Source organism: Perca fluviatilis, chromosome 12 (genome assembly GCF_010015445.1).
Source record: "Perca fluviatilis chromosome 12, GENO_Pfluv_1.0, whole genome shotgun sequence".
Lineage (NCBI taxonomy): Eukaryota > Metazoa > Chordata > Actinopteri > Perciformes > Percidae > Perca > Perca fluviatilis.
This window is the reverse complement of record NC_053123.1, coordinates 20,734,472-20,757,251: the sequence shown is the minus strand read 5'-3', so window position 1 is coordinate 20,757,251 and position 22,780 is coordinate 20,734,472. Positions and strand designations below refer to the sequence as shown.

Sequence of the window (22,780 nt, the reverse complement as noted above, 5' to 3'; positions counted from 1 at the left end):
ACGGTACACACAGAAAGGATGAAGCTTTGCATTCCCACAATGTGGCAGATTCCCTTGGAGGTGTATGTGTTTATTTCTGCTTTAGAACGTAACCACCGTAAAACAATCACAAAATAACATTTAGTTCCTCTGATTCACCTCTCTCTCTCTCTCTCTCTCTCTCTCTCATTCAAGACCTTTGTAAATTAAGGTGTTGTAAGGCCTTTTTTTGAGAAACTCAAAATGAATGTGCAGATATTCTGAAAGAGTGATTGGTGTAACCACTTTCTCTCCTTTAGAGTTGTCTGCATACATGTAGGTGGAGAGAGCAAACACATTTGCATACTTCAAGCAAGAGAGCAAGAGTTGACAAAAGTTTTTTACTTGTTACTAAACTCACTCAAAAACATATTGCAGTCACAGTGTGATTATTCAGACTAGCAGCGGTGGAGGACTTTGTATCTCTTCTATTTCTGGGATTTAATTTTTATTGTGTGTATGATGAGTGTGCAAAGTGATTGTAGAAAGAACCCACTGTTAATTGATTTTCATGAACAGACACAAAACCCTGATGTTTGCCAGTAAGGGTGTAGTTCGTTCCTAACAGGTCATTGTAGCAGAGCTGTAATATCTCACATCACTTCTTTGTCTAGAATATAGTGTATGTATGGGTGCCAAGGAAAAAGATTTGGTGTCATAAACCATCTGATCCAAACCATCTGGAGACCATTCCTCTTCTAAACAGTAAACAGTTTGGTCCCTGCAAGGCATCGCACTTACGAGATCTTGGCACAAACGTTACACCTCCACTGTCGTGCTTTGGGATTTGTTACACGGCAGTCGCTACAGATGCGTAGCTGACACTCCTTGCAGAGATCTCCGCGGTCAAAGATGAGGCCCAAACTCTTCAGGCAGCGAGCACACTGTCTCTCCCCCAGCACCTGGGCTCGACGGGAACCTTTTCGTTTGATCTCCAGCAGCTCATTCTTCAGCTTCCTGTAGGGTAGAAAAAAGGAAAACATGAAGGGACATAAAGAAAACTCAGCGTGAAATGAGCGTGAGATGAGCGTGAAGTCCTTACCGTATCCTTTTCTCCTCTCGTTTCCTCAATTTCTCATCTTTCTGCAGCACTTTCAGGATAATGTCTCGTTCATGTTCCAGCAGAAAGGAGAGGTTCAAATCCTCCCCGACCTGCTCCATTGGTCCCTCAGTCTACACTCGGCCAATTAAATCAGCCAAGCAGATGTATTGCATGGAAAAAGGCAGAAATAACTACATTTTGCTGCAAAGTGCTCCTCTCTCTGTTATGTTCTGCCCACGATTGGGTTGTTCTTTTAGAGCGGGCATAGTCTGAACTTTGTCCCTCCAGTGTTTCTTCCTCCGATCTTCTGCTTCTTGTGGAAGCTAACAAGAGGTGACCACTCTCAGGAACCCTAGATGAGGTCAAACAGACACAAGGGGAAGTCAGTAAAACATGGCCGACATTGATAACTTAGAAAACGATGGGTTGTTAATTGAAGTGCTTGTCTTTTTCTAATGTAAAAAGCATTAAGTAAAATAATCTAATGATTTACAAGATTACAAGAGGAAGAACAAGTAATTGGTAGACATTTGACAGCTGCACCACAGCTCAACAACCTCCCAATTAGGCTCCAAGCCTGACATTCATAGCACAACACCCCCATTTCTCAGCTTATATTACCAAAGCTCTATCTTTCCTTGGAATTCATGACAAGACTTGATCTAATTATCAGCACACCTGCATGCCAGTTCACACATAATATTAAATTGGCAGACGCTTTTGTGCAAAGAGACTAACATTTTAGCTATGCGAGTGGCGTTGCTCTAGGGATGAAAATGTCAGTCTGTCGGTCCTCGTCTTTGGTCCAGACTGAAATATTTCAACAACTGCTGGATGGATCGCCATGAAAATTGGTAGAAATATCCATTCCCTGCCCAGGATGATGTTTAATAACTTTGGGGATCCCTTAACTTTTTCATCTCGCACCATCAGCAGTTTCAAATTTCAGTTTGTCCAATACTTTATTTAATGACTCAATACTTGCATGCTAACACACTAACATAAGGGGATGCACATGACATTAGCATTTTTCTCAAAGCACTGCTGTGCCAAAGTAGAGCCTCACAGAGCCGCTAGCATGGCTGTAGACTCTTGTTTTCCGCAGTGTGCACAGAAACTCTGATTTACTCTGACGCCACTGTTACTCAGAGAAATGAAGAGATTTGAATGCTATACGTGAATACACACGCACAGAGATTCTCACTCTAGCTGCAGTGCCCGATCAAGTAAACTGTTGTAAATAACCTGATTTGCAGAAAAATGGCTTTCCATGCTGTCAATGAAACCGAACGTGCAGATCAGAAACTAATATATGGGATTATATGAGGTGCTGAGGAGACAGACAACATTCTGCCAATGCTTGTGTAAATTAAGTTAGGAAATAAAAATTGAATGGAGTGGAGGGATCTTCAAAAGCACACACCAGCCTCCTTCAGTCCTTATTCATTACCGTGTCTTTCATCCTCATCCTTTCTTCTCTCGCCTCTTCCCTTCACTTTACATGAATTAGCACTAATAAACTGGCATACATCATCTCAGCTTCATTTGCAACCAAAGGCACATCATGACATCCGTGATTATAGCATTTTGAACTGAACTGCAGCTGCATTGTAACCAACAAAGAGATTTCCCTTCACTTTTAAAGCATGATATGGGGATTTAGTAGAGGAAATAATAGTGATTTACAGATATCTTTGCATTTAAAAGACTCAAACTGCTGAATATAGACCTGCCTCGCTAAACTACTCACTGACTCAGGTCAGTTCTATTTTAGTTGAATCTCTTAGAAGGGTGTTTATATGAAGTTAATTCAACTTCATAGGGTATTTGGAGGATGTAGTTTGTGGTGCTTCTAATATTTAGTGTGCCTAAATTCATACAAATGTGAAATCTAAGAAACACAGCTCAGTAGCCTACACACAATACAATACAGAAATGACCATAAAGCTGAATTAACACCTCTACAAAACAATTGAATGTAGGATTTATTGCAGCACAGTTGTATTAGACATTAGCTTTGCTAGGTTTAATAAATTGGCTAGTGATGGTGTATGTAAAGCAGGAAGTCAAGAATGCAGATTATAACCACAGAGAAAAGTCTGGCAGCCAAGCAGCTGTGCCACATGATACTTCTGACGTACTGTGCTGACTTATACTTGGTCAACAACATCAATAAAGCGAAACCAATATTTATCTGAGCCTCTACCATATTACAGGCGTGCTGTAGAGCACAGTATCTAGAGTTTGAATTGTGTGTTGCATGTTTCCTGACGCAGCCCTCCCTGAGTACACACTGCATACATTCCCAATGCCGTTCTCTCTGCCCTGAGTAAACACGAGTCAGGAGACAGTTAAACTTTGGCTTCTGAGCAGAGGAAACACACTCACTTCTCAGCTCTGCACTAATAATGTAGCTCCGGGGAAAGCACGGTGACTCACTTTTCTTTCTCAACACAGTGCAGGGAAGGTTTTCATCTTTTCCACAATTAATGTCATTCAAACATGTAATGGATCTGGGCTCCACTGGGGGACATCTGGCCACAAAGCCACATTGTGGTCTGCTTGGTGGTTAGTAACTATGTGGCATTTTACCACCAGGTAGTCGGGTGTTTTCTACAGGGGGGGGGGCTTACAGACAGCAAAATCAATCTGCCGATTAAATACCACAGGTGTGCTGGGAGCAGCTGGGCTCCAGTTGGCAAAAAAGCAAAGTAGACATGGGTGAAAAATGAACATTCTGAACAGAAATACTGGGCAAAATATGAGTTTGAAGTCAGAAAACAAGGTCACGTGATGCCTTTAGAACAATACCTTCGTCTCAGTCTCTGACTGTGTGTAGCTCCATACTGGGCTGCTCTGCTAGAAGGAAAACCTTCAAATGTTAACAGTTTCATGGGATCTAACAGTGTAAGATGTCCTAAGATTGCAAAAGGGTTTATGTTTGTGCTTCATACACCAGGTTATGTTTTGCTTTGGATGAAGCATATGCAAATAGCAGCACTGTCAGAAACAACAGCTCAGTGGGGCTTTAAAACACAAGTCTGATGGTATTTTTTATATTTTCCTTATTGCCAACAAATAAACAATAAATTGATCCTCGTACTACCAAGTATTTTCTGTGAAGCCAAAGCCTGATGAACTGTCCAAAAACTATTAACAACACAGTGATGAACCACACTGTTGCATCTTCCTTTATTACTATGAACATGGGTATTATAGTGTATTATGAGTTCATCACACAACGTCCTGCTGCTGTAAATACTCTCTAGAGCACCAAGGTTGTGGCTGAAAACAGTCCTCATTTACTCCGGTTTAAATTACATTTGCAGTGCAGCTGATTAAGGAATTAACTGAGCCTTGAATGAATGAAACTACACTTGTGAGCCTTTTGAAGATTTACGTATTTAAAGAGTCAAAAAGTACTGAGAGACACATTGACACGTTTTGATCTTCTAATGGGGTGTATTTATAAGAATATTTTTGAAATGAAATAACCCTTTAAAAATGCAGCTTCGCTCACACTGTAACAGGCATGTTAATTACCTCTGTGATCATGACGTTAAAAGGTTTTCCTATAGGCTTCAGTGCTCCTGCCATTTAAACAACAAACATGCATTGAGATGGTTATGTAATACAAGTTAAAGCAGTGATGGTCAAAAGCTGGAATATGCTGCTTACGGGAATTCTGGTTTAACTGGAAGTCTTTGTGAATGTAATTTGGTTACTTGAGCATTAAGTTGCACATAACAATATTCGTCTGAGTATACGCCCACATCCAAATTAACTTACAAAGTTAAGTTGAAAATGAAAGAAGCATGTCCATCCGCGTGATTGACTGGCAACCTGCCCCCTCATATTCCTCCCTCTTGTTCACTCCTGGACTTCAAAATGATCTCAGCAGAAGGGCAGCAACATTTAATCAGTTTAGAAGCTTTGAATGTATCACACCTTTCTCTATGTGTAAATACAGTTACTAAATCTTTCTGTGAGAGTGTTACAGGAGGATAAACAAAGTTGAGAGAACATTATGTGTGTGGTGTATCTTTGCAGAAATGTGGGTCATCTACATCCTCATTAAATTGAAAATTCATCAGCTTCGACTTTAGCTTTAGTCTTGTTATTTCAGTGAGGGGCAGCAGCACAGATATTTGTTGCCTTAAAGATAGTAAATAAATCATACAGTAGCTCTTTCACCTTGTATCAGCAGATTCTTCATCTCCCAGGAGGCTGAGGCTTTTCCAGATCATTTATTTATTAATTTACTTTCTAGCATGTTCACTACCACACAATGTTGACAGAGGTGGCGACAGTGTGAAGAGCAGCGTGTCCAGATCATTAATAAATTAAGCAAATTGCCAGTTCCATGTAACAGACAGTTGCACAAGTCTGTTAACCCTTATTCTGGCAAGGACCTACAGTCATTTGTGTTAATGTATAACCCTTAAATCCCCCTGTGGTAATGCACAGGATGCTGTACGTTTTCCTCCTGAATCATTAATGTGAGATGGCAGTAGTCAGTGATGATGAGTGGCAGAGAGCGTCTCTGGTGACCATTAAACAGCAGGTCACTTCAGCTCAGCCAGAGACCTCCTTCTGCCGACGGCTGCCAGCCAACACAGGCTTTTATATGGGTCACACACACACTTACACAATGGCAGACATGCATTAAGTGTAGAACACATTAATTGATAATCAACAAAGGTCCATATTGACAAATATCAGAGCTGGTTACACCGTTGCCATGGCACACAGCAGAGAACAGAACATATTGTAATATGATGTATCTCCGCTTTGGTATTTTCTGCTATAACAAGTAGGGGTGTTTTCTGGACTCTAGGTACTTTTATCAACACCCAACAGCATCCGGGCATTTGCTGCAGTCATGCCATGTGGGAGTTACCATAATTACCAGTTTACCACGACTTGTATAATATATTCATCACATCATCGAAAACTCCTGAAAGCTCAAATATTTCAGACTTGGTGCTTAATAATATGGAAGTGCCGGATGCCAAAAATCATTCAAGGTAATTAAATGATAAGTCGTCTGTTACATTCCATATTCTTCCCATGAAAAGACCAAAACCAACAACAATTGATCCTGTTAACGAGTATTGTCTGCCTGATGTAGCTTATTTCTACTATTGCTCAATTGTTGTCTGAAAACACATAAAATCACACATACATTTTATAAAAACGATGTTCATGAACTGTTTTAGAGACTTCATTAGGGACCAATGGTTTTTGGGCTGAGAGCCACAGACAAGGAAGGGAAGTCTGAAAGTATCAAGAGGCGGACTAACACATTATTAATTTTCATCTTAACAAATTAGCAATAACAAAAATGTAGAATACCACCAGACTTATCCTTTAAATCCAAATTTAATGGATATAGTGTTAGATCATACAGTATTTTTAGCCATTTGAGTTGTCCAATGACGTGAACGCAAGTGACACATTTTTCATATTGCACATTCATTTGATCCTTCATTATCATAAAAAAAATATTGATTAGTGCAGCTTATGTATTTTCATTGCCTTTGTGTTATGATTTGTAATATTTTTATTACCTTCGCCAAGGAGGTTATGTTTTAAATTTGGTTTGTTTGTGGGTTTGTCAACAGGATTATGAAAAAACTACTGGCCCGAGTTTCATGATACTTGGTGGAAGGGTGTAGCATGGGCCAAGGAAGAACCCAATCATTTTTGGAGCAGATTCAAATCCCTGACACAATTTATTTTTCACTTTTGTTAACATTGCGAGATAGGCCATTTGTGGTGCATTCATTTGGTGACAGAATAATCAGAAAAATGAGTTCCTGACTGGGAAAATTCACACTGCATTAACATTGTGAGATAGGGTATGCCTCGGTGGAGGTCTGCGCTCTAGTGCCCTTCTAGACTTTGTAATATTTTTCTTTTTAATGCACAGATGAGCCATTCTAGATTACCAACCCAAATATGAGCCACAGCCACCATTGTTGTAGTTGTTCTTCCTATCTAAACATGAATTATTTAGAAAAAAGCAACCACTACTTGCCCATTGCCTTCAGTGAAAGGAGGACTCACACATGACAGCAGAACAAACTGGACGTTGAAGCCTGGCTGGGTGTTAAATGGCCTAACTCCTTTATTAAAGGAGTAAATCCAGGGGGAAATATCGCGACAGTGACAGGTGTAGTGATGATCAAAGCACAGCAACACTCAGCAGACGTAAAATGCAATTGCTTTTTTAAGTAAGAGGACAATATGAAGGGCAAAGCTTTTAAGATAGATTTCTTCACATAAATCCCAGAGAGTCAGGCCAATCAGATTTAACAGCAGTGAGTCTACAACAGACAACAGACTGAGAGCACTCTTTATAAAGCAGTGACCGAAAAGCTTTGTGTCTTTTACAACAGAGTGCAGCGCAGGTTTGGACAGAATGGTTTCCAGCTCACACAGCTTATCTCAATGTAAAGGAAATCAAGCAAATAAGAATCATCCTGCCATCTCAGCCATGTATCTCCCTGTATGTAATCCGCTTCCTGAAATCGGATGTGGGAACTGTGGATTCTATAGGCGGCCATCGTCTTCACATGGGGCTGGAGATGAGATCTGGCATGCTGGAGGAGACTGGAGAGGTGTCCGGGAAGAGACACGTTAAATGATACACGACATGTTTGTCCAAGTGGAAAAGTATCCCTGCCTGTGTGTACTTTTCACTGAAGTGGTGACCTCTCTGTCTGTCTCTCTTTTTCAGGCTTTTGCTTTGTCGCTCTCTTACACCCCCACACACACACACACCCCCCCTCAGGGCAGATAACATATCCGCACCACTGCAGTGTACTAATAACCCTCTCTCTCAGCTTGGAGACCTGTCAGACACACCGTCCGTGTCACTGCCAATCATCCTCTGGACTTTTTACGTGTCAATAACTCTGCTGAAACACAGCACCCATCATGGTTTGTCAATCAGAATCCAATTTGAAACCTTAATTACTTGGCTGGCTCAAAAGGTAATGAAGCGACTTCAGACGGCGATATCAACAACTCACATCCATCAAGCCTTTCGCTTGCAACGGTGACTAGCATTCTGTCCTCGCCAGATTTGGCCTTTTGTCTCTGATTATGAGTCTACGGGGAGGGTGGGGATGTCAAACTACAGCTGAGAGAAAGATCCACGATAATAGCTGCCAATCCTTAGCTCTAATTACTAAACAGGCCGTCTACAAATTTTGCATGCTTGGACTGGAGATGAGTATTAGGACAGGAGAGAAGGTTGACTTTGTGAAGGCTGGGGTACGCTTGAAACAAACTAGTTCTTGTGTCTGAAGGCAAAAGTGTTTGTCGTTGCTCCGAACAGCCTCACTCAAAGCCGGGGGATGAAAAGCTGGCTGTCTAAAGAGGGGCATGAGATGAGGATCGCTCAAATGGGGATAACATCACACACTTTCTGACAGTCTCTCCTGAAAGGCATTCATGGTGTTGCACTCGTTTGTAGACACGAAAAGTGACAGAAGTAGTTGTGTGAAGAATAAAAAAAAAAGAGAAAGAGAACATTTCCTCCTCCACTCAGAGTTTTTTTAATTTTTTATTTTAAAAACGAACCGAAAACATAACCTCCTTGGCAGAGGTTATGTTTTCGGTTTGTTTTTTCTGTTTGTTTGTCGGTCAGCAGGATTACAGAAAAACTACTTGCCTGATTTTCATGAAACTTGGTGGAAGGGTGTAGCATGGAAACATTAGTTCCCGACTGCGAAAACTCCCACTGCATTAACATTGTGAGATAGGACGTGCCTTGTCGGAGGTCTGCACTCTCGGAGTACCCTTGCAGTTTTTATGTTTTGTTTGACCACCACTGTTGTTTAAAGCAAGTCCTGCCCAAACCACAACTAACATCTAAAACGCTGCCCTTACAGCCATGGAGCACACATGTTGCAGCCACCATAACATTATAATCCTCACAGGAGCCCTCACCAGTAATGACCTATCAAGCCGGCAGTTCTCCATAGTTCCCTGCAGGGCTCAATGGAGCAGAAAATAGGAAAAACAAACCAACAAAGTTAGTGCCTCTATGAACCTAATCTAGAGCTTTTCTGTCAGCTGTCCTCTCGCATACTTCCACCACTCCTTCCATTTCCTGCTCCTTTCACCTTCACTGAACTCGCCTGCATCAGTATTATCTGAATGCTGCTTCGTTGTCCTCGCATTGATGAGTTGTTGTGTCATTTCACCCACTAATTAAGAGGAAAGGGCAGCGTGGGCTCAGGAAAAGGCTGCCACTCCTCCAAACAGACCAGCAGAGAGAAAGCACAGAGATGGAAAATGGATGATTTGGTCATGTTGTTGGGTGTGAATAGAGGAATAAAAGACTACCAGGAAGAGAAAAGCAGATATGGACTTAAAGGGGGAAGGAGCAAGAAAGTTAAATCAGGTGTTCAGTGATGGCTTCAATGCCAGTTAAGTGTTCTGACCTTAAAAGCTTTATTTTTCATCAAACAAAACCTCAGCGTGTGAAAAATACAAAAAAGAAAGACTTTTCTCCTCCTCGTACAGCAGATAAAACACAGCAGTAGTACTGTGGTCACTGTAGCATGGAGCTAGTATTTTCTTGGAAATTGCTTTATTTAACAATGCTATGTTATAAAACGTTCACGTTAAAAATAACCTGTTATGTTAAAATTGCATCACCAAAGATAAAAAAAAAAAAAGGATTCAGACAATTTCCTGAGCTGTGAAGTCTAAAGCCAGTGAAGCACGACAAAGTCTTCACTCAAAACAGGCTTTCCAGATTTTACAGCCTTGAATATTTTATATATTGCAGAGAATATTAGGACTATCAAAGCACCCTTCAAACAAATGCCAAACGGGCGCCCAGATAGCTCAGTTGGTAGAGCGGGCGCCCATATATAGAGGTTTGCTCCTCGATGCAGCGGCCACGGGTTCGGCTCCGATCTGCGGCCCTTTGCTGCATGTCATTCCCTCTCTCTCTCTCCCCTTTCATGCCTCATTCAACAATCAATGTGGCTTAAATTCTGCATGATTCTAAAATGTCTCAAATGTTTCTGGTATGCAAATCTACAGCCATGTCATCTGATTTAGTCACAGTGGCGTTTTGAGCTGAATGCTAACATCAGCATGCTAACATGGTCATAATGACAATGCTACCATGGTGAGGTTTAGCAGGTGTACTGTTCACCATCTTAGTTCAGCGTGTTTGCATGCTCACATTTGCTAATTAGCACTAAAGCATGATGGGAATGTCGTTAGTTGTGTATGTGTTTAGTCATAAACTGCAACTGCCCTGGAGCCCAGACGACCTCTACACTTGTACTTTGCGATAATTGGAAATTTAACCTGCAGTCCTCAATGCATCTTCAATCAATCAGCCTATTACCTTGACAGACCTATCTCCACAGCGCTGCGGAGTAAGGTCTGGTCCCTCCACACATACACTTGTGGATAGGAGAAAAAAAAACACCCTGGGTTGTTTGCATTTCTTTTCAATCACACTTGGGCGGCAATAAGCAACGGTGTATCTGCAAATTGGTCTCAGGAAGGAACTTGTTTTGGTGGAAGATTTGCACCACGCAAAAGAAAAAGTCACACAAAAAATGAAATGAAGTTCACTGTTCACACATTACAGTAACGTGAGCTATTTAAAATAGCTGGATACATGGTTAAATGTAATTCGCTCTTACCAGTGTATCGGCGTGTGTATTTTGTCCACAGCAACCCCCACCAATCGGCCCCAAAATGTCCCAGTTAAAGAGTAAATGCTGTAAAAAAAATTTTGGTCAATCTTAACAATCATTCCACGAAAGTACCAAGCAGGCCTGCCTTGTTGCACGACCCAAATTTTCTTCTAAACGTGCCATTTTCAGCACTTCAGAGCTTGCTAGCTCAAAGTTTCTTTATGTTTTCTGAAACCAACGGAGTTTTGTAAGGCGAAATGAATGGTTGTCGATCCAGACGGGATGTTTTCGGTTCAGTTTGTTGGTTTGTTTGTCTGTCAGCAGGATTACGGAAACACTACAGGCCCGATTTTCATGAATCTCAGTGGAAGGGTGTAGCACGGGCCAAGGAAGAACCCATTAAAATAGATCAGAATCACAGGGCGGATACACTAATAATTTTTCACTTTTGTTAACATTGCTAGAGAGGGCATTTGTGCTGCATTCATGGAGCATTGGAATAATCATAAAAATGAGCTCCCAACTTGAAAAATGTACCCTGCATTAAGAGTGTGAGACAGCACATGCTTTGGTGAAGGTCATCGGTCAGTACCCTTCTAGTTTCTTTATGCGATTATACACGCAGGTAAAACGCTTTCTGTGAGACAGGTCAGGTGACAGAAGAGCCACAAACAATCTTCAGCATAATCAACTCTTCCCATGCCCGCATTATAAACAGCTCATTTCTTATGCCAAAAACTGCAGTGAAATGGCCCAGATTTCGAGAGACAGATCTGGCACTGTTTAGGTTTATGATAGAAACTGTGAGATAGTTCAAGTGAAGGCAGTCTGGTTGTTGAATAAACACATCCGTAATCATTGCAGAGTATCTGAAATCTAAAAAAAAAAATAAAAAAAATCTGTAGGGAAACAGATCTTTAAGGAACTCTGTCAGAAATGATCAACAGATAAAACTAAGATAAAGTGTAATTATGTGTGCTCTTTAATGACAAAACTTTCCACAGAAAAACCCTTAACCCTAGTTTTTCAGCGTGTTAAAGATTTCCGTGTTGTCACTACGAGCACTTAAAGAACAAGAGATGAGAGGTTTTTAGAATGAGGCTGGATCTCATTAACCCAGTTTCAGTCGTGGCCTCTGCTGCTTCTTCCCAGAGAAAGAGAGAGACATTTGGATTATAAACAGCTTCCCCTCCTTTCACCAACATGGCTGAATATTTCATAGCACTCATTCCTGTTTAATGGCTGCTTGCCTGCCACATTTTGCAGCACTTTGTCTTTTCAATGCACTACCGGCTAATGGAGAGAAGGGAATCCTCTGAAACTGTGTGTACAGAACAGTGTTATAATTAATCAAAGCAGGGGCAATTCTAGGATCAGACCCTAATGAGAATGTGACACGGATACAGTGCCATGCAAAAAAACCCTGCTAAATCAGTCATTTCATTAGCTATAGATAATCTCTGAGCTAGCTACTGAACAACAACATCAGCTAACGTTCTTTTGACTCTATTAACACTATGATGGAACTAAACCTGACACTTCACAAGTCACAGTAATAACAACCAATTTGACACAATATTCTAACATTCAACAATTTCAGTTGCTTACGTTTCAATTTGGGTTCTAATTTGCACCATACAATTATTAACTTCTTCTAGAGACTGGCACAACCACCTCCGATTGGCCAACCGATTGTTAACCCTTTCCTTGACTAGGTTACAGGTGCATAGCATCAGTGACAGCAACACAGGATATTAAACCTGTTTTAAGCCCTTTGAACCTGTAATTGTTTTTCCTCTGTCACTAACAGACAAGTTGGCAAACTCTAACTTGAAGCACTAAAATGTATTTAAAAAAAATAAATCTTTTTTATTTAATTTTTTTTTATTATTATAATTTTTAGGGGGGCTGAGATGAAATTTAGGGTCTAAAAAAAGGGTCTAAATTTGCCAATGAATCAAAGTGTAACAACTGAAGTACATGTTGGCTGCATTATGATTTTTTTTTAAGATTAGCCTTATGTCATTTCAGTTTTTTTAAAACTATATGCGGGTACATTAGGGAGCTGGAACACCAAGGAGACAGAGGCACAATGAAATTCATTGTTTGCAGGAAAGACAAGTGCCTGGACTGGCTGAGCCTCCAGCATGGATCGATGAATAAAAAGCTAAGACAAGCTGATGTTTTAGGCAAGTGAACTTCTGGTGTCCACTTTGTAACCTTTTTCCAAACTGATCAGAAGCCAGAAGAGTTTATTTGCTGAGGATCATGTTGCTGAATTAATTTTATGTGGTCATGCCATTCATTCAAACACAGAACTTGTGAAACTAAAATTCTAAACAACAAAACAAGAGTAATTCTACATGCGATCTGTAAATCTGACATTTTTCACATAAAAGGCATCCTGACAATTACTGAATTCTCACGTACCTAGAGCCTTCAGAGATGCTTCAGCAACTTGGACTTCACGGCTAGCTGCTTCCCTGATAGCACTTTCTGATAACACACCATTTATGAAGATGTAGTAATGGCTATATTAACGGTTTATAAAGACTGTATAGATTAGTTATGAGCCATTAATAATAACAATTTCAAGGTTTGCCAAGTTGTGAAAAATCCTTTTGGCTGGCGTTTTAAAAAAAATAAATACTCATCATGTCTGCAAGTTATAAATGATAGTACGTCATTAATTAAATGAATATTTTGACATTTAGCAAAATATGCTTTTTCACTTTGTTGGAGTTAGATGAGAAAAGTAATACCAGTCTCACATACAGCTCTTTATGTACATATGTCTATTCTAATTTATTAATTTATTTTTATTTCGATTAAATAACTTTTTGCGGTGCTTGTATTTTCTCCTATTGTATATTTTGACTGTCATGCAACACAACACCAAGGCAAAATAAAATGAAGACCTACTTGGCAATAAACCGGTTTCTAAATTCTGATTCAGCTCAGTGGTGAGAACCTCTACAGTGAAGACAGACATTTCAATGTGGACTTCGCCCTTTACAACAAATATAGGCGAGGTCGAAAGAAAGATTCTACTGGAACTAATGATTAATGCTCAAGATTATGTGATTAAAATGGGAATGACACTCAGAAGTTTTTATTTTATTCCTACAGCTGGGAGTCTCCACCTGTAATGACATCATTAAGTATGTGACCTTCTACCTTGAACTGATAAAAACGCTCGGTTTGACTTGATGAAGAACAAAATGTTGTCTAATGCCTTGAAATAAGATAAACATGGGGTATAGGTTGACTCCACTCACTTGACCTTGTATGAGCTTTTCACCTACTGCAGTTTATCGTCTCTTCATGCAAATGTATCATCAGAGTATTTCTCATATAGAGACATTGTGGTATTGTCGTGTTTTAATTAATAGTTTTAACAAAATGTAAATGTTATCATTATCCTGTGCTAACGCGCTATACTATGAACATGAACATGGTAAACATTATACCTGCTTAACACTACAGCGTTGTCATTGTTAGCATGCTGATGTTAGCAATTGCTTAAAGCACCGCTGTGTTGAAGTTACTCACAGAGCCGCTAGCATGGCTGTAGACTCTTAGTCGTGTTTATCATTTCTTTCTCACTGATTTCTAATCAAGACATTAAAATATCATTATATGTCTTATTAATGCAAGTCACATGTTAAATAATCTAATTGTTTGATCAAAATAATAGAGAATAATATTACCTCAAGGTCCAATTACTATAGCTTTCTACTGCATGTCACAGTTTCTATTGCAGGTCATGGTTGAAAACTCTCAAAAAAGCTGGTAACTGGACATTGAGTTACGGCTATTTTGCTAAACTACTATTCCCACTTTCCAGAATGACCTTTCAAGGTTTCATTTATTTAAACTGCATGTTATTTATTTTTTAATAAGAAAGAACATCATTTTGCCTGTTATCAATCCAGTTTATAATTACATAACACAGGCTATGACTCCCAGTCATGTCATTACAGCCGTTCTAAGTCTGTTCAAATATATTCAATGATTAAACACCTTGATGTGCACGACTTGCTAACAATGAATCTAATTAATGTCAGTGTTTGATGTACCCTCTGCTGTGTTGACTTTTCCATACAGCACATTCTGGTCAACATGCTGGTGCTGGGAAATAATAAAATAATGTCATTTTAAATGAAAGGGTTCATTTTGAGCATGTCTGCATCCACGCATTTGCCTGATTTGCAGGCTGAAGTGTCCCATCATCCCATCACAGCCCACCGTGACCCTCAGACTCAGAGGTGCAGTTAAACATCCCAGAGCGCCCACAGTGTATGGCATGTGTCCATACACATTACAGGTGTAGGGAGGGTGACACAGAGGCACCACTGCCTGACCAGCAATCTATTACCCAACTGAATCATTCCTCTCAGCACTGCCTCCAAATGACATTTCTGCTTTTTTTAAGAGTTTTTTTTTCTGCCCTCCCACATGTGCAGTGTTTGTGCGTGGATGGACTTTCACTGATTACCTCGATGCGGCCGTAATTGCACAAGGACGCGATGCATCTCTGAGCCGGCATTGGGCTATAGGCTGCATACCAAACGGAGGTATGCACTAGAGAGCCATGGACAAAGAGAAGCATCAATGAGTGAGAGGGAGGGAAACCCTGCACAACATGGCACAACAGAGATTAGATGTTATTGAATGCAGCAGCACAGATGAGCTTTGCAGCTCAGCTCATCAGCAGAGTTAATCTGGAAATAATCATGCAGATTACAGTAGGTTTAATAAGGTAATATTTAATGTGGCTCAAGCTATAGAAGCAGACTATTATGTGCATCTCCATTACACATTTCCTGTTCAGTGTTTGTAGGAATACAAAGGAGTGGACAGGATTTATGTGGGAGACAGAGGAGGTGCCAACAGTACTGCCCTATAAAGGCAGAGAGCAGTAAAATTGAGGAAAGAGGTTTAAAGCTTTCAGGATCTGTACAACAGATAATGCTGTCATTTTATGATTATTATTTTTGCCATAGAGCTACATGATATAGTGCTCTTGTTAGCTGTCTAGTTTGCTGTTTTCATGGAAATTATACATTTAATAATTATACAATAATGCCAAAAATTCTGATTCTGGTCTTAACTCAGTTGTGACCAAATCTGTAGTCAGTGTTTTGATTTTGTAGGTCAGAGGACATCATTTTGCCACCATGAGCTGCAGCCTGTCGCAGAAATAATATGCCATAATAATGCATAAAATACGGGAATATATGCGCACAGCACACACACACACACACACACACACACACACACACACACACACACACACACACACACACACACACACACACACACACACACACACACACACACACACACACACACACACACACACACACACACTTCTACTGTGTCTTGAAGACGCAGACCTCTAATGCTGTGTGACTGCACTGCCCAGGGCTTCTTTCAGCTCTGCCTGATGAGCCCTGGCTGCCTGCATGGAGAGAAATCAGGGAATCCCTTCTTTCCCTGGCTTCTCTCCTCCTTTATTCACCCATTTATTCCCCCTCCAGCAGCCTTGTGTGTGTGAGCTGTATAAGCTTGGTTATCATTAGGGAGCCATTCTCTCCGTGACAATGATAAAACAGTCTCAGCAGATACTGCATCTACCGCTTACAGGAGCCAAATGAACCAATTTAAGGAAGCGTCACACATGACAAATTATAGAACGGAAGCATGTCTTACGCAGCAAAGGCTTGTTGTTCATGGGGAAAGAAAAACAGCAATGTAAAATTGGTCAGGGATGGTAAAATATTTTTTCTTTTTGGGAAAGGTCATACTGTACAAACCTTCAAGAGGCTGCTTATTTTTATTTTAATACCACATTCACTCACAGGGTCTCATAATGAACCTAATGATAATGTATGAACTAATGGGTGTTATTTTAACTCATTAGCACAACTGCTTTTGTTTTAATATACACCCGTCTCCAGTCTTAAACACACAGGACTGATGGATGATAGAAAACACTGATATTATCTGTTGCTACTTTGTCAGTGTAAGTTGCCACTAATAGCCACTTTGATGATTTTAATTGACCTTTTCAGACTACATTGGCTGCTTAAACTAACACTTGCTGCCAAATAACTACAGTAAATAAGACTAAACCATGATGGTGAATTAGTCCACTGGTCCATTAGTCCATGTGTTAACCCAAAATTAATGTGAGCTTCAATACATCAGAATTTAACTAAATATTACATGCAATTTAGTACTGATGCAAGTAGTATTTTTGATAACATATAATAATCTAATCTTAATTTAGAGCTGAAAGGATTTGATTAATTAAACTGTCAATCATTAGAAAATAACTGATTAATCTTTAGTTTCCCTTGTTTCTCTAAGAATCTAGTTTTATCAAGTGCAAGGACTTACTGCGTTTGTTTAGTTAACCGAATATATTTCAGTCTTGACTTTGACAACAATTGCTTGTTTGCTTTTTTCACTGTTATCTGACATTTGATAGACCAAACGATTAATTGATTAATCAAAAACATTATCACAGTCATCAATAACAAGTTATTAGCTGGAGCTCTAAATTGATTGATAAAAGAAACTAACCAGCCCTAATGTAATGTTTGCATCCTGCATGCATCATGTATTCCAGGCTCAAATCTTCCTATCAGGACTTCTGGTTCCTGAATAGAGGCTTCAAATCCTGCGGCTGACAACATCTTACCATCTTCAAAAGAAGCTTCACATTTCTTTTATCTTCAACTGGATCTCACATCTCTGCTGTAAGTGGCAGCATCAAACACAACACCAACTAATCTGAGGCTAAGAAGCATTGTAATGAGGTCAGCATGTTGCTTCATCAGAGTGTTACACCTCTCCAGGCCTGATGCACCTACTGAACATTGAGAGTCAGATATCCAACCAGCTCTGCAGACATTTAGCAGCATCACTGGGTGTCTGTCACCTCTTTAGTAACACCAGTCTTCCCTGAAAAGCCCCAGGATATCCTGACGACTCCAGATGAAACTACCACAGACAAGGTCAGCATTAATTAACAACTGAAACATAATAGGACAATTAAACTAAAGTCACTTTGCTTTAAAAAAATATATTTGAAAAGGTAAAGTCACATCAAACCAACTGCCCTACTTATAATGACATGATTGGTTTCAAACCTCAATCAGCGAGTTAATTAATGCATCGTATTCTCAGCATTATTAAATTCAACTGAGTTTGACTGCAGGTTAATCTACCGTCGAATCCAGCGGGAGGAAACAAAAGACAAGAAAATTAGCTTTTTGCTGCATTGCACCTGCCCAAACGCGCTTAACTTTTGCCGGGGAAGTGGGGCTGTCTGGTCCTGCTGATGTGTGACTAATCCTCCGAGGTCGTGGTCGTGACAGTGGACAGACAGCCGCCCTCCACACCCCCCCTCCAAAAAAACAAAAACAACAAGCAAAAGACTCAAATGAAACAACATTAACTACTAAAGACTACGAGTAAGCAGCGGCTCACTGTGCTATATGCCAGTGGAAACACGGCGTCGTTTGGCGTCCCGGTGTGTTGCCGGTTGACCTGCAGAGCGGCGGTGTCTTACCTGGCGGCTGCGGACAGCGGCGAGGAGCCGACAGGGGAGCACAGCTGGCTGGGAGAGACGGTACGGGGATCAGGGACCGTAAGCGAGTGTGTAGGTGCACCGTCTGAAGGCAGAAATCCACAGCCAGGGTGTTCCCGACAGGAGGGGGCGTGGTGTGTGTGTGTGTGTGTGTGTGTGTGTGTGTGTGTGTGTGTGTGTGTGTGTTAGCCTACATGCACGCAATCCTCACAAATAGGCTTATTTCTGACAATGCGACAGTTGTTTCTGCAGTTGTTCCTCTCTTGTTTTTATGAAATACACTTAAAACAAATACACTCAAAATATAGGCTATAGCCTAGCTATATAGTAAAATAATAAATAAATAAATAATAAATAAATAAATTTAGTAGCCTAGGCTACATTTTTAAACATACTTTTTAATCACGAGTGGAGGTCTGAATTCAATTCGTTGCTGCTTAAACTATTTTATAAACTTGTGAGGACAGATATTTTCAGTATTTCTCAGATGAGTTATACGCCCTCTGATGTAGATGCTGATCTGGTGTTGTAGCTAGTGTCTGACTTCCACCACAGTGAGGCGACATAATAAAAACAGTCTTCAGCTTCATTAGGTGCAGAAATGTCTTTTCTGTGCTCTTTGACTCTTTACAACAGGAAGTAAACAGGAACAATAACTGAACCTGACCGGTGATAATTAAGATAACATACCTCTGTATCGGTGTCAGTAACGATGGAGGAATATAACTCTGGAGATGAGGTGAATTGATTTTGAAATACATTTAATTTAACTATCGAAAGGTCCGCAGTTAACACAACGACTCAGTTAGCTGACAATTAGCTAAACCAGCTAGCTTAGCTAGTCAGTTAGCTGAGGCTAACTGTCGTTTCCATCGGGGTGTGGTCATGGTCATAAGGGTTAGCTAGGGTTATACATTTACAATATTAGCTATATTTACAATTCTAATTTATAGCAGTGTATTAACGTCAGAAACAGGAGGTTACAGTGACAATTAGATAGACAAATCGTACATATAGGCTATACAGAATGAAAGTATTCCTAACGTTTACATTTTTTTTATGTAAATGAAAACTTGTTATCGTTCAAAGTGAATCAAAATAAGTGCATTCAAACTCCATAACACATGTACAAAATTAAATCAGACCAACACTTTAAGCCTGCATACGTTTAGCGTCAACAGCATTATTAGTGTGCATGTAAAGCATAGTTTATGTATACTTGTATAATGGTCCATTGGACAAGGTCATTAGCAACATAAATGCCTTGTTGGAGACAACTACGTGTATTAGTGGTTTGATTACATTTTAAAATGACACACCGCTGTGTCATGCACAGATTGTAACGGTCGAAAAGGTGGTTTCCTCATGCAAAAACACAACACAGATGACACCAACTAATAATGTTTTCCGTCTTTAAACTTTTACTGCAGGTTGTCTTCAATGCCGACGAGGTTAATATCTCCGTTAAAGAGGTACCTTTTTTAATTCCTGGAAAATCCACTCTTTGATGTGATGACAGTCTAGCTACATGGCTGAATCTCATTTCTCTGACTCTCTCTCTCTCTTTCTCTCTCGCTGTGGTTTTGTCTCAGTGTATAGAAGGTGTTATTGGTGGAACAGATTACAACCAGAGTAAAGTGAACCAGTGGACGGCCAGTATAGTGGAGCACTCCCTGACTCACCTGGTAAAACAAGGACGGCCGTTCAAATACATAGGTGAACCAACTGCCCGTCAACATGACACTTCAGGACTTAATGTTAACACGTGGAGCTCATATGTCTGATGTTTTTCAGTAAACTGTGCGGTCATGCAGAAGAGCAGCGCTGGTCTCCACACAGCCAACTCCTGCTACTGGGACACTGCCACTGATGGTGAGAGATGACTTATAATGAGAGCTGTTTTTGTTTTGCTCCGTACCAGTGTCAATGTGATACCTGAGTTTCAGTACAGATACCAAAACAATACCTTACTTTAGGACTTTTTTCATTTATTAAAAGAAGCCAAATTCTCACGTTAAAAATTGTCTTAACACAAGCAGCAGCATAAGAACTTTGCCGAAATGCAATAATCTTTTTGCAAAATTATTTTTATATCAGGAACTATCTGATTTTGGCATCAGCATTTATATTGACCAATAAGAAACAAGACATTTCAGTAAAGAAATACCAATGGTACTGTATGTTTGATTGACACCGCTGACATGTTTTTTTTTCAATTTAAAAATGTCCCACTAAGTGCATACCTCGGTCAGTCACAGTACTACTACTGTGTAGTGCTGTGCAATTAATCGAAATTTAATCGTGATTATGATTTCGGCTCCCAATGATCACAAAAACAGAATAATCGAGAAGAACAATTATTTAGCTCATTACGTTTTGCAAGTAAACTCTTATTTTCTCTTTTGTGTTCTGAATGAAAAAATTAAGTTTAAATAGGAAAAGTATTACGGCAAAGTTCACAATTGTATGTGTTTTTTTACTCTTGATTTATTTGACCTTTTCCACTGTTTAATTTCAATAATTGCAACATCTTTCCAGAAGTCAACGAGTAATCGTGTTAAATTATCGTGATTTCAATATTGACTGAAATAATCGGAATTATATTTTTTCCCATAATCGAGCAGCCCTACTACTGTGTAATTTCTACTGCTTGTTTGTGTCTTTCAGGAAGCTGCACAGTGAGGTGGGAGAATCGCACCATGTACTGTGTGGTCAGTGTGTTTGCTGTTGCTGTGGCGCTGTGAGCTGCTCTCTCTCTCTCTCCTAACACCATATTGTCTGAAGCTTGAAATGGCACGGTGACCAAGAAGCCACGAAGATCCTCTGTATGTACAAGTAGCTTATTTCTCCCTACAGGCTTGAACAACTTAATGTCAGGATAAGAATTGTGGTTTGCGAGTCGACAGCCTGCGTTTGTGTGAGAAAATGTTGCTTTGTCAGGACCAAAGTCAGAATTCAACGCTGAAGCAGTGACTTATTTGGTCAGCAGATGTTAAGAAGTTAAAACTAAATATTTTTGTCCCAAATTTTGTAATCTGTGTATAACGTAAAGCCTGATTAGTTTTAGCCATGCTAGCAGCAAGACTCTGGGGATGGCAGTGTCAGTCAGTCCACCACTATGGTCCAGACTGAAATATGTCAACGACAATTGGATATATTGACATTACATTTGCTACACACATTCAAGCCTCCATCAGGATAAATTTTAATGAGTTTGGTGATCCTCTGACTTTTCCTCTAGTGTTATCATCAGGTCAAAATTCTGATTAGTCCAATACTTGGAACTAATTAAATTTCCATCAGCCTCAGCTCTACTTTGTGATTAGCTTGCTGACATTAGCCTTTAGCTTTAAGCACTGCTTTGCCGAAGTACGGCCTCAGGGAGCTGCTAGTATGGCTTTAGACTATTTTCATTTGTCTCCTTCAGTTCATTCCCTCATAAAACAGTTGCTGTAGTTTGGTATTTATGAAAAGTCTGACTGTTGTGTTTTAGTAGTGTAGTGTCCTCTGTGTCCCCCCTTTTGGGACAATGTGTCTGACTCCAATAAAAGACCTACTGTATATATCCCCGCGCATTTGTTAAATTGGTATTACATTGATCCTAAGCAAGAGCCAAATAGGATAAGATAAAGTCAGATACATTTGTTTAATCAGTCAAGAGTTTCAATACACAGATCTGTGGGATCACAAAGCACGCAGAGACGAAGTTTCCTTAGCAACAGACAAAAAGCTGGAGCTGGTCCACGTATTTCTAGACTGTCGGACCTCGTGAGCCCCGATCTATTCTTCCCCTCATCTCTTATACTTTCTTTCTTGGGCCCCCTCTTCTTCTCCCGCACAGGGACTGCTATCTTCACACAACACCTGCCAGGGTGGGGGCCACTGTATTATGTCTCGTCCTCATTTGCTCTCACTCGAAGCAGTACATTCTGTTCCTGTTTCATTTGTTATTATTGCTCAATGTACTTTGATCAAGGCCACTGTGACCCAAACTATCTTATATTTACCGCTTAAGCTAAACCAGCTGTGTGTCAGTTTCCTTTATTTGGGCAGCACACAACTCTGTTCAATAAGCGTACACCAAAACACACTTGGTCTCTTATGGAAACCTTTTACATTCTTATTATATTTATCTGCAACTAGTAAGAACATTATTCTACAGTAGCTACCTGACTACTTGTATAAAGTGTCTCTACTAGTCGTTGCAGAATTTATATGAAAGTGTGTATTTCCAGGAAGATGGGGCTGTTTATTGGTCAGAAGGACTAATGCACTTTTTCTAGAACTTTTCCATAGAAATTCTGGCATACTTGTGTAAAACTAAGTTCATGAAGGCTCTTTAATAAATTAATTTATTGGAACGTCTTCAGTGCAGTCATTAAATGTGTTAATAATCCACAGTTTTTGCATCTGAATGCGTGTCGATCTCTACAAACCAGAGTG

The 22,780-nt window shown here is 40.0% G+C and overlaps 2 protein-coding genes across 4 annotated transcripts in view; one reads left to right on the top strand and one right to left on the bottom strand.

Annotated features, from left to right (window-relative positions):
• sytl5 (synaptotagmin-like 5) overlaps positions 1–18,460 on the bottom strand; it is a 35,864-nt gene extending 17,404 nt beyond the window's left edge. For 2 of the 3 annotated variants that reach the window (XM_039818569.1, XM_039818570.1), the window contains exons 1-3: positions 18,320–18,460; positions 1,061–1,412; positions 760–975 (exon numbers count right to left, since the gene is read on the bottom strand). In XM_039818569.1, the coding sequence (XP_039674503.1) occupies positions 760–975; positions 1,061–1,179 (335 nt within the window). In that variant the 5' untranslated portion in view covers positions 1,180–1,412; positions 18,320–18,460. The remainder of the gene's footprint in view (positions 1–759; positions 976–1,060; positions 1,413–18,319) is intronic. The other variant, XM_039818571.1, reaches the window with a different exon arrangement.
• Positions 18,461–18,931: 471 nt separating this feature from the next.
• LOC120570047 (dynein light chain Tctex-type 3-like) lies at positions 18,932–22,702 on the top strand. Its single transcript, XM_039818276.1, has 5 exons — positions 18,932–19,076; positions 19,768–19,809; positions 19,930–20,053; positions 20,132–20,209; positions 21,005–22,702. The coding sequence occupies exons 1-5, from the start codon at positions 19,050–19,052 to the stop codon at positions 21,079–21,081; spliced, it is 348 nt and encodes a 115-aa protein (XP_039674210.1). The 5' UTR covers positions 18,932–19,049; the 3' UTR covers positions 21,082–22,702.
• The last annotated feature ends 78 nt before the right edge of the window (positions 22,703–22,780 follow it).